The 13514-nt window shown below is 36.0% G+C and overlaps 1 protein-coding gene across 1 annotated transcript in view; it reads right to left on the minus strand.

The window, feature by feature from the left end:
• Positions 1–3376: 3376 nt before the first annotated feature.
• The window catches only part of LOC124254061 (von Willebrand factor A domain-containing protein 3B-like), a 53077-nt gene continuing 42939 nt past the window's right edge, over positions 3377–13514 (minus strand). The window contains exons 11-13 of the mRNA XM_046687913.1: positions 11267–11388; positions 8933–8983; positions 3377–5184 (exon numbers count right to left, since the gene is read on the minus strand). Of these exons, the coding sequence (XP_046543869.1) occupies positions 4884–5184; positions 8933–8983; positions 11267–11388 (474 nt within the window). The 3' untranslated portion in view covers positions 3377–4883. The remainder of the gene's footprint in view (positions 5185–8932; positions 8984–11266; positions 11389–13514) is intronic.

Here is a 13514-nt window from a genome sequence, read left to right on the forward strand (position 1 = left end):
GCTGATCAAAGCACGATGTAATCAGGTATTACTTTGCAGATACCACATCAGACCACATTCACATAGCATCAGTTAAATACCTCAAAGGTGATAGTTCACTCACTCACTGTAGAACAAACAACGAATTACAAACCATTATAAAGAAACCATTAATTCATCAAGAAGCTGTTTTATTAAAGCTAAGGGCAATTAACATACTAAAACACAACATAGTGATAAAAATATCAGTAAATTTCTTTCTACCAAATGATTCCCATCATTGTATCAATTATAGAACCAAATAATCACTCTGCTGCAGAGAAAAAACATGAAACAAAGCAACTATTACATGATACTGTAAACTACTTCATTGTATAGCTTTACTTTTCTTAAACCGTAATATGTAGATATGAAATTGTGAATAATGCTTGTCTTCATTTTGATTTAACACAAGTGCTGACCCTCTTTAACAAAGCTGCATTGCAGTTCCTCTCACTTAATTTAAGCAACTAATGTGCACAACAAAAGGATACATCTGTGTAAATAACATGCAGTCAAAAGGTGACACAATGGCAATATAAAATATCAGTGTCATAGCACTTTACCTCACCTGGATATGTATCAAAGAGATCATATGGATATTTGCATTTTCTCTAATTTTGTCCAGATAAACAAATTTCTGGATATCTGCATCTAGTGTCAACTGTCCTCAGTTACCTCCTGTAACCAAATTCTACATGGGCAAAACTCCTTTCAATTATGTAATGTATAAGACTTTTCAAGACTGAACAGGTGACACAAACTCAGTCAATACAAATGTGGCATATGAGATACAATAGTGTTAGCCATTATGATTTGTTATTTAATTGTATTTCCTTTCTACTGGGCATTACTTGTTGTGCAGGGTGCATACAGTTTACAGTGTGTATATTCTCATACACTAATCCAGAAACAGTTTTATTCAAATCTGCCTGTGCTTCAGTTAAAAACTCAACAACAATACAACTTAATTATAATTTGGATGCAATGGATGGAATAAACTGTATTTGAAACAATGATCATATCAGTATTGATACATTCCAATATTGTGCTGTTTTAGCTGAGGTACTATATTACAAAGTAATGAGCGTAAGCAAAGCACTTTGGTAAAACAGACTGCTACTAATGGATATTTTGTATGTACTGAACAGTCCGGTAATATTCACACTACAACAAATATGACCTGTGACAAATCAAAGTATGGCATGTATAATTTAGTTCAAGACATCAATAGCAGTTAACGGATCATGGTAGGTGTAAATGAAAAAACACAAAGCCAAATCCATAAGACAAACAGTGAGTTGGTGCAAGCACTCGCACTTTCAATGAGATTATTGTGAACAATATTGAATGAAATTTTGAATAAAACTGCTAAAACAGATTAGAGATTACATGAAGATATACAATGAACATTTTCATTACCAATATGGCTAATAACATGACATAAACACATTTATGATTATTTAAATTCGCTGTCCCGAATCTGGAAATCAGATTTGGGATAAGTGAAGTATTTCAAGTGGCATACATTTCATTCCTTGTAAATATTGTCTACTGGGCAAGGTTTCTGAATATCTGTGGTTTGGGTAAGCAGGGTTCCAACAATATGAATTAATTTTACATATGATATGCAACTGTTGAAATTACTTTAAAATTTAAAATATATAGTTTCAACTCTGAGCCTTCAACATCTTCTAAGGGGAATAATTGGTTTCAGAAAAAAGCCCTATGGTGATGTCATTTCATAAGGAGATACTTTAATGTCAAATTTCTGCTGAATTGAGATGAAAATTCAAAATTTCAAAATATAAAAACACACCATCTGTTTGAGACACACAACAAAGTACACATATAACCAAATCCCATTCCATTTTGCAAACATTGGCTGAGTAATGGCCAAAAGTATTGGACTTAATGACTGAAGTGCACAAGTCAAATGAAAGACACTGGATAAAGTCATAAACCCCAGAATCCACATATTAAATGCCACTGTTAGAAACATGGACATGCATATGAACAATGCAAAGTTTCAACTTCATTGGTCAAGGAGATGTTAACAACAGACGAGTGATGATGCAAACTGGATTCCAATCAAACAGGTCATGCAATAAGCCCAGTTGACTTTCAGTCAGGAGAGCATAAAACTATCTTCCACATATTCAATCATGTATATACGGTGCAAAAATAACACTTTTGGAAACCTCTGATTTATTGATTGCAACATTATTCATAGTTGTTTCCACATACCTCTCAACTTTAACAAGTAAACACATGTACACAAAAGTTGTAAATGGTCAATTTTACTGAACACTTTTGCTCCTTGTTGATTTCTGGGTGAAATTATCGTGGTGTATCAATCGGCCTTGTTGGCATTACTTTCTCCTGTTTGGTCCTGTCATGCTATCGAGTCAACATATTATAATAAGTGTTTCACACACAAAGTTCCGGGTCAACAGTGCAAGGAACTGAAAGAGTATGACTGACACTCCTGACTTTAGACTAATAATATGCCCACCCAGGCCAGTCACATTCCAGAATACTGCAGGGGATGACTAGTAATATGAATGTTCACTGGTCAACAAATAAAGCTAAATGTGAAGATTCTACAGTGTCTCATATTCACACAGATAACCAATAATTTGAAATAATAATTTATAATTTTAAAATAGACCTTTTCTTTGTTACATCTTTGAAGTTCTACAAACATTAATGATACCATGTACCTTTTTGGAAAGAACATTTCATAACATTTGCTGTAGTGGTATATGTTGATGAATGAGTACCGAGTCTACATCAAATACATGTAAACAGACTTTCAGTACTAATTATTTTCTCACTGAGAGGGATGCTGGTTACTGACAATAATAAGACAGACTAGATAGAGAATTACTGTTTTTCAAAGTGATTGCCACACTTAATTAGAATCACCTCAAATTGTTTATAATGAGATTGTGGTTTAAATTAGGAGATAAACATCATGTGTTGGCCAATTTCCGGGTGTTATTGAGTATGTGAAGCGTGGGAATTCATTTGGAACCGATGGCGTCAGCCGGAGGTTTAAAATGAAATATTCCCGTGCTTCAAATACTCAATAACACCCGGAAATTGGCCAACACATGATGTTTATCGACATTGTAAACACAAATGTAAACCAAAAGGTCCACACACGTTTTTGTGTCTGCACTCATTGACATCGAGTACGGGTACAGCAGTGAAATGTCATCAGCTGGCCGTTTCGGCTGTCTCCCATGGTAGCATCTGGAACTGCTCATTTGTGACGTCATTCGGACTTTACGTCACAATATGATTATTTTAATGACGTCATCACAGCTGACGACATAACAATACAATGGTGTGAGCGATGTTTGTATGTATTAATACAAAGCGAATTTCCGGGAATCGAATACCATTTGATCACGTTTTTCAACCAATCGGATTAAAGAACACAGTGACTTTTGGTTTACAATAGTAAATAATGACAAAAACGTGAACATGAAATTGTGAATACATCATGTCTATCGAGGGTTGAGTCCCATCCAGGATTTCAACCCACTCTCTCGGAGTGAAGCACTTAACAGTGAGTGCACAACATTAGCAATTCAAGGCTTCAACAAAACTGGTAGTCTAGATCACAAACTTTTAAACTATAATTAGAATTGTAACGATATCATGCTGATAAATTCACAGAGGTATTCATGATAATCTGCAAGTGTTCGCCGACTCTAAAATCAGACTTATACCAAAAATATATAACTATCATTGAAACAGAAAACTCCGGTTAAATGTACAAAACAGAACTGGTAAAAACTTTGAACTTCCTTCATTTAGAGCCATTGCATGCACACATGCTAGTAAGAGTAAGGGTTGTGCAAGAAAGGTAAATTCTAAGGTTTAGGGACTGTGAAACAGACTTTTATGGGAATATGAAAACTATGACAGTCTGTCATATTTGAACAGTAATGGTAAGTGTGACCTATTTGACAGATATCATTTGCTTGAGTTTAGCATTCATGTCACACAGTTTATTGCACCCTATTCAGTAGGCATTATGATTTCAAAATATCTTTAAAATATTTCTTCTCCCGCTGGAACTGGCCATTGTCCAGAACATATAAATGGGTAAACAATTCAATGATCCAAATAATTAAGCATAGTTGGACAAAGTTTATCAGGGTTCATGAAGCATAAGAAAATGTTGTAAAATGTTTGTTAATTTGTGGAAATGTTAAGAACTAAAAATAAGTGCAATCTTTGAGTGAAATGCTGATAACATTCAATCAAGAGGCAGGTATTGTTTTGTGTTTTATCTAATACAAATAACATACTGAAAATTACAACATTTCTCATTCAACATTGTTATGTATATGAGCACAGATGATGACTGGCATAGTCCACTATTCTATAGATGCCAGTAGGTTTTTCTACCACCTTAAACTTCTTTTTCAATTTTACAATTGGAATAGTCATACTGGAAGAAATCATCTACAGCATAACACTGAAAGACAACACAACAATGAAGTACATACCTGATTACCCTAATTTTTAACTTTAGGAGTGATTGTAAATAAATTGAAAAGTAGTATCACCATATAAAGAAACAGTTTCACTTAAAAAAATCAAAATCTAAAACATTCAAGCATTTATCAAAAGTGTAAATGACATGATCTGCATATTGATGGCTCCTGAACTGCAACTGCTATTCATGTCAAACCTCCAAGTAAAATCCTATTTGAAGAACTTTAGATTGGGTATCAAACAAGTACTGGCTTGGCAGACTAATGGCAAAATACCCTGTCTGGAATTTTCATCTATCTGTGAAAATGTCTAAGCAGATAATGAATGACAAGAGTGACATCTGAAGTCATTTATGCACAAATGGCATCACCCTCTACATCAGAAGGAGCAATAATCTGAGCTAGGATGCCCTCTTTGTCTGTATCATGAGGCATTTGCATTTGCTTTCCAGTGGTCACTGACTGGCGCGAACTGCGGGTCACTTCTCCAGCTTCTTTCAAATCTCTTGCTTGCTGCAAGAACTTCTTCCCCTTTTCTATTTCCTGTACTAGCAGGCTGATGTCTTCTTTCATCTGCCAGTCAGTTTCTGACAAATCTGTTTTCAAACTTTCATGATTCTCAAAGAATGAGAATGGTTTGTTGGTCTCATATCTGAAATATATGAAAGGCATCATTATGATAGGTCAATTAGAAAAAAGATATTAATATTTAATTCAAGAACAGTGTTAAATATTCCCCTAATTTCATGATTAGAAGCATAGTATCTTAAATATATTTGAATAAATTTATTAAATACTCACTGAAGCAATATCAAACAATAATGAATAATATTACCTATGTTATATCAGTGCCGTTAATCCCATTGATTGGCTGCAATTACACTAAAACTTGATTGCAGATTTTCAACAGAAGTCTATTTTACTGTCAACCATACATTACTAGTGAGTGTGAGTGAGTGAGTTTAGTTTTACACCACTTTTACCAATATTCCAGCAATATTATGGCGGGAGACATCTGAAATGGGTTTCACACATTGTACCCATGTAGGGAATCAAAACAGGACCTTGGCATGACAAGCAAATGCTTTAACCACTAGGCTACCCCACCACCCAACATTACTAGACATTCTCAGTGAAGCATTATCAGCTTACATCTCTTTCATGCCATGTTTGACCATTCCAAACATACATCAAGTGGAGACTGATGATTTGGGAGGTGGGAGGGTGTACTTCTGATGTAATAGATGTAGTTTCCTTAAAGGTATTTACAATGATATTTATTGTTTACTTCTATCACATCACAGATGACATCATTTCCGAATCCTATACCAACATTTCATGCCTCTTTTCTCTTCTTACTGTGACATCACTTCTGGTCATTCTGTTATCAAGTTCTTAATGTTAATATAACAATCTGGGTGGTCCAATGATGGTGCCAGGAATTGTGTATTTTCTATGACCCATTGGTTCAGAAGATGTGGATTGATTCCTGGCAGCAAACTCTGGCAATGATCTGACTATAATCATGTTCCAGTGTTCAGCATGTGTTGGTGTTATTTCAGACACTCTCGTGGCAATGGCCATGGCAAGCAGTTCTTGGGGCTCAGATATCTTCCATAAGTAAGGCCATATGAGTCTATTGATAGTTGGATGATCAATCCAGATTTTACAGATAATCCATCCAAATGAAGTGCAGAATATAAGACCTCTGTACACTTCTATGGTACCTTTGCAGAGCTGTAAATTTTGACATAAATGGAGAAAAAATCTAATACCATGGGAATGATCACCACTCTGTCTCCCAGGTTGAGCCATTGTCTCCAACTGGATATTGTGTTCAACATCAGAGCTTAGGTATATTGATCCTGACCCAGGGGTCTCACGTGTCTGGTTGGTTTCTGATTTCGATGGTTGTATGAGGAACACTAGATAAGTCTAGAGTTGAATTAAGAACATCCTGTTCATCCTAAATAGTTTGACCTTAAACATTTTCTGTAGTATGTCTTTTTCATCTCATCAAATATTTTGCTCAGCTGCATGTTCTTGCTGAACATCCAAAAGAGCTGTGATATTATCCACACTTGTGAGAACAACAGAGATCTGTCGACATAAGGGATTAGTGTGGACTTGAAGGCCTCCACTTCCATCTCGAATTGCACTGGTTGTCATTCTGGGAAGTCCGCTTTGCATCCGGCAACTACACAGCTCCAATACTTCTTTTCTCGGAGGGTTTTCCTACTCCGATGCTTAAACTTGTCATAGAACAAGTGCTGGTCCAGTCTCAGTGTGTCAATAAACATAACCCTGACCTGCGTATTTTCCATTTTGATAAAGAAAAATACAGTGAGCTCTTTATATAGGGCATTTCAATCTCAGTTAATCTCCGTTAAAATTTTTAATGTTTAATCACTTCATATTAATTAAGAGGCTCACAGATTGAGTATTGGGGCCGTGTGCTAATCTGAAGTACGGCAATCCAATGTTTCCATAGCAATTCGCTTGTGCGGCACTTCTAGCACAACTTTGGTTTTCGCTTTACTGGGAATAGGGAACATTGAAATTTTGTTTTCAAGGGCAAGACACCACACCCCGGTATCCAAAAATTCTTTATGCTTAGATGTAGGGAAGTTGAGTTTTCAAATCAGAATCTGTGATGCAGAAGCTGTGAGTCTTGTAACAGGCAGTTGTGGGTCTTCTATAGCTTCCTCCTTAGTTGTGATAACTCTTGTCAACACTCTTGTGAGCATAACTTGGCCATGGAAGGATATTATGTGCTCTGAGAAAAGGAATAGACAGCTGGGAACTCACATATTCAAAGGGCATCTGAGGGTAGTGAGGTGTCTCTGTATTAAAAGCAAGATGAGGTAAAGTAGTTCTATCCGTTCCCTAGTAGATATCCTTGTATCAAAGTTCCACAGTGGAGACATGTCTGATTCCTCACTGATATCTCTACTTTTCGTCATTTCACCATGATTTAGGTATTAGTAGGTCATGTTGAGCGTGTGTAACAGTAACATAACCGTTGCCTGTATGAAGCTTGTCCTCCATGCTCATTGTTAACAGAAGATAATCAGGCAGGGACACTTGTGGACATTTGTGGATCCATGGACATGCAGAAAGTGGCCTGTGCATTGAATGAGACGGCTTGGACATGGTTACTACCTTAGGTCTTGAGACATCTTGCGGGAACCGTATCGTGATTAGCTCTCTGCCATTATGTTAGATGCCTCTTGGTATTCTTGATAATATGTCAGTTTGAGGAAGGCGGACTTGGATAATGTGGACAGAATTTGCAGTGAGTCTCTTCAGTGCCGGGATTTTCCCTGCCTCTACAGCAGGCAACATGAAGGCCTTCCTGGACACATTCCTTGAAGTGTTCTTAGCTCTCACACTTTATCAAAATCATAAGACTGTTTTAGCTCTAGGATTACTTTGTGGAACAGGGTTCTGAAACATGAATTTGCTTATTTACAAGCTGGAGTAGAGATAAGGGAGGCTATCTTGGGGCTTGCACAAAACCAAACTCCTTCATACTTTGAGGATATCAGCAACCTTTATGTCGTACTAGGACCTCTAAATGTTGAATGTTGAAAATAAGGATGAACAGATTTGAATCTCAATTGAAGAATGTGACTTCATAACCTAAGTGCTAGAGGTACAACTCTGTTGATAAGCTGATGTTAGCCCTTGCATATACAGGAGAGAAGAGATGTTTTCCCTACCTTGACACACTGAAGTGCTACATGCTGATTGGCAATACTATTATCTTGACAACTAGACACACATTGTTGACTGTGAAGAGAACATTTGATGAAAATTCTAAAGAGTAGTTTCATGTGTCTGTAGCCAAAATGCAGGATTAATGGTAATGATATAATAGAGGATGAGGATCTATAAGAATTATCCATTATTAGTGAACTTAGCAACTCGGTAAAAACTGAAAGATCAAACTAAAAAAGTTACAAGACACAAGTCCCATGTCATAGTAAAGAGTTTCATAATGTTATGAACAAAAGTGACTCAGTAATGGATTGGGGCATGTTGAACAAATTCAGGTGTAACTATTGGAAAGAGCAAGCATATGATTTTTCAGTTTGGTAAAAGTAAATGTTGAAACACACCACTGACTTTATGTCAACTTTTATTTAATTTTAAATGAAAGTTATTGACATTGGTGGGAATACACATGGATGATAGGTCAATATCAGAAATGAATAATGTTTATGTACATCCTACATATGTATCACTAATCAATAAATTGTATGGGAGGAGAAACTCCTCCTTGTGACATCAGAGCATGTATGTATGTCTTTATGTCTGGAGAAGTAGAACACTATAAATAATGAGGACAAGTTTCACACAAAAGGTGCTTGACACATTCAGGACACCTATAAACTTACTTTTCTTTGGTACTCTCTGGCAAAGCTTTCCAGGCAATTTGATTCAGTCTCCTGAAAATAAACAGTGAATGATTATGATCATTACGACTTACTTTTACAATGCAAGGTTAAAAGTGGGATTTTGCCCAGCATTTTTTCTTCAGCCCCATTGGTCAATAAAGCAGCCACCTAGGTTGTGTTAAAATTAATATCTTTACATTTTCTGTATATTGAGATATATAGATCAGTCCATCAACATATTGGATAAGCAGACATCAAAGTTTGAACACTTTGTCAACAATGAATAAGTGACAGAACAAATTTCTCTGATATTTTCTTATGAAACAGAAGAGGTTATCTAATGGTTGGGAGACAGGAGTATCATTTAAATCTGTAGAAAATGTCATGATACCCATTTATTCAAAACATAGCATTAATACAGTATCTTTACTTCTGTTCATCTCTTGTCTGAGTTCCATACATATCCCAGTTACGAGGATGAGCCTGATACATTTCTCAATTCAAAGAAGAAAGAGAGCCAAATTTGAAACTGACAGAATTGGCTGTTAAAATAGATGGAGAGAATGAATAAGATTGACAAAGATACAAGATTTAAAGAAATTCACAAAGAAAAGAGACAAATTCATGGAGAGAGAAGGAGGAAAAAGAAAGGGGAGGCGAGAAAGTTCTGGAATTTAAAAAAAACAGACAATTTTCCAAACCTGACCAGATTACTTTTTTGAGACAAGCAATGTCAGATTAATCCTTTTTATTCAAAGAACAGGTTGTGGATATGTTTTTATACACTTTGAGAAGTTTGCAACAAATTTGAAATGGCTACAGAGAGAGATGTTCATTTCTGTAAGGGGCCAAGAAAAATACAAATCGTGCAAGACTGTTAATGGCATCGATGTTTGTAGAAGATAATAAGTGAGTAAACTTGATGGAAAGATAGTGTAATATTTAAAACAGAGTTTCTCAGAGTATCATAAAATGGACAAACCATACAAAAGTGGTGTTCATATTCTATACAAAGGAATGATGCATAATGGACATAATCGCTCATGAATAGGAATGTTAAACTTTTGTCCTTCTTTAAGTAATAAACAGTGAAATTTACATAGTGTTATACGGTATGCGGACACCTTAACAACGGATAAGTATTCTTCAAATTTAAAGCATAATTTGATGCTGGAATATTATTCACATTTAGGATAAAGTCCAACCTGTTCCATCCATGTCTGTCGATCGATGGCTATGCATCTTTCTTTGAACAGAGACATAAATTCCTGGTTGTATGTAACATTCTGATTGATCCACACTTAACTTGGAGTGGCCAACAGTTACGTCCTTTCTCAGCAAGTGAATACTGATAGTCATACACTTTCTTTAACACTGCATAGCACTGCTACAAGAGCATTATGAAATTCACACATGGCTTATAAGACCTTCATGTTCCGTGTACCTCAACAGCTACCTGCTGTACTGAATCGCATTTATATAGCCTCATCAGCCATAATACAAAAGAGATTTGGACGCAATGAAAATACACACTCCAGATTTAAAAGTGTTATATCCAGACATATATTGCAAGACTTAAATTACTGATTACAAAACATCAACAAAATAACCTGCAACGAACAATCTGCTGATTCCTTGCTTTGAACTGCATGTGGTGATTCATAATTGCAATATAAGCAATCATGTTTATCCCTGATGTATTTAGGAATCGTGGAACAAATATTTCAGGACATAATACTTAATTCATCACCATTTAAGGGAAAAGATATGCTGTCTATGCACTATACTTGTACAAGTGAATATTAAAGTCTCTTAGGAAAATATTAATAGCTTAAATGATAATTTCTAAAAAATTATAAATAACAGACTGGGATCATTGTACTGTCCCCTTATCAAGACTTGCCTCTTCAAAGGATAGAACTACTATACATCAGCATTCAGCACAGCCTTGGAGCAAGGCTATCCATGCACCAGTGTGAATGTTACTGGTGAAGGTGAAGGCTATACTGGTTAACTGTCGGTAACTGTAATAGTAACACGTATAGCACACATCGTGCATACAACATGCGCTGTTATTTTAAGAAGGGACCATGAGGATCAGAGGGGGCTAGTGAAGGGAAGATAATTTAAACAGACTGTGCATTATTGCAATAGTTATGTGACAGTGATGTAATAGAAGTTTTGTATTCACAGGAATTGCATATCTTGTTAGACCATTTCTGTTTCAGAGTGGACACTTGTTTTCATTGCACTTTTGATGTCAAAGATAAAATGAATAAGATTCACTTGAATTAGAAAATGCTCTGTCAGTCCTCACTCAAGAGCAATACATACCTATCATATTGGTCAATGGCCTGTCTAACTTGTTCTTGATACTTATTGAGGTCAACAGCATTTGGGCTGACCAATTGTATCTCCTGTCTGCTACGGCTTGATACATGAGCCAAAGGAATTATCTGAAAAGACAAAATGACATTTGACAAATTGTCAAGTTTCTTCTGCCTGTCCTGCACTGTTACTCATATAAAATTTGATGCAGAGCTAAATATAAAGAACTTGATTATATTGCACTAAGTGTATGCTAACATGAAAACCTCGACTGCCAAACCATGCTTGCTCCCTGGTCCTACAGATGCATAAAGCAGTCCAAAAACAAAATCTTTGATCTCTGATGACTGATATTTTTATGTAGTTAGTTCTTACCAGCTACTTACTGGTACTGTACTCAAATGCCGGTGTTGCTGTGTCAACCTTCATAATGCTAATAATATATAATATAAGCTTTCTTTTTGCTGCTCAGGACCAGTCACTTCCCACTCGCAATCGCCAGAATGTGATTCTTAAAGAAAATATAACCATGAAATGACTGTGTAATGAATTTACTGAGACTGTCCAACACCTTGTCAGTGGATGCCCTTCCTTGCCACAAACAGCATATCTTAAACAACATGATGGCATGGCTCGTTGCTTTTACTATCGTCTTCGCCATGCTTGTGGCATGCCGAGGTCCATCCATGGTACGACCTTTAACTTGTCCAGGGCGTCAATGGAAAATGATGCTTTCAAACTTCTGTGGAATAGGCCTATATACAGCCTTAGAAGAATTCCAGTCATCAAACCTGATCTTGTTCTTTTTGATAAAGCCAATGAAATTATTTATATCATTGAATTTTCAGTCCCTTTTGACAGCAACGTGATTGGCAAGATTCATGAAAAGCAAGCTAAATATGTGGACCTCGCCTTTGAAATGTCTCACTTGCATCCCAACTACACTGTCATCAGGCTCCCCATTGTTCTCGGTGTTGGGGAGTCTACATATTTTCCGGAAAGTTCTTGGTGGGTTCAACTAGGCAACGTTTCTTGGGAGAAGTCCCATTCGCTGTCTGGGCTGTGTGTAGAGGGGGCAAGGGCCCTGAGCTGATGATGAGCCTTACCAGCCTGACTGTGCCAGGATCACCCGAACCCTCTCTGCTGCATATTATCTTTAATCTGTAAAACATGATAATAAATAATAATGATACCCACATTTGCACACATTAACACAACTGTACTCATGAAAACAACAGTAAGTCGAGTAATTACTGGTACCCACCTCCGGGCAACTTAAGCTTTAGACATAGATGATTTAAATTGAAATAGAAAGATGAGAAGGTAAAAAATGTCACAGAAGATTTTCTGTTCCAAGCCAAGAAAAATATACTTGGCATTGAGAGGAGAGTTCGAGGAGAGTTTTGAATCTAAGACAGTACCCAAATATTTGTATTCAGTTACTCTTTCTATCTCATTATCTTCAATACTTACAGCATTTATTGTATACTTTGTTTTTCTAAAATCCATGATCATTTCTTTGTTTATTTGCACATTCAAAAATAAAAGGTTTGACTTACACCATTCTACAAATTTTTAAATTTCAGCCTTGTAACTATAAGTTCTGATTCTGTAATAAGGCCTACCAATGCATCATCATCAGTGAATTTAACAGTAAAACATGTTTCCGCATTGGATGCAGAGCCATTGGTGTACAAAAAAAAATACAAATACAAATGTAAAGGGTATTAAACTTCTTGATATTGAATATTTATTAACGCAATTTGCAGACGACACGACACTTATTCTTGATGGAACAGAAAAATGCTTTCAAGCAACCTTGGGCTTACTTAATCAATATGCTGAATTTTCTGGCCTTAAAATAAACATAGAAAAAACTACAATAATATGGATTGGTTCTATGCAATACTCAAGCATTCAATACTCTAAGACTTTCAAACTGGATTGGTCCCAAAGACCCTTTACTTTACTCGGAATTCAGTTTCAACACAACCAGGCTGAAATGGTTGAGAGAAATTATAAAGACAAACTTAAACAAGTTGATAAGACAATGATGATGTGGTTAAGAAGAGACCTTACTCCATTTGGCAGAATTACTCTTCTTAAAAGCCTTATATTGCCTTCCCTAAACCATCTTTTTACTATGTTGCCAAATCCAAGAAGTGATACCATTCAAAATCTACAGAAAAAATGTTTTTAAATTCATTTGGAAAGGAAAACCTGACAAGATCAAGCAAAACACGATTATTCAATC

This window comes from Haliotis rubra, unplaced genomic scaffold (genome assembly GCF_003918875.1).
Source record: "Haliotis rubra isolate DU_JTF1 unplaced genomic scaffold, ASM391887v1 Scf561, whole genome shotgun sequence".
NCBI classification, from domain to species: Eukaryota; Metazoa; Mollusca; class Gastropoda; order Lepetellida; family Haliotidae; genus Haliotis; species Haliotis rubra.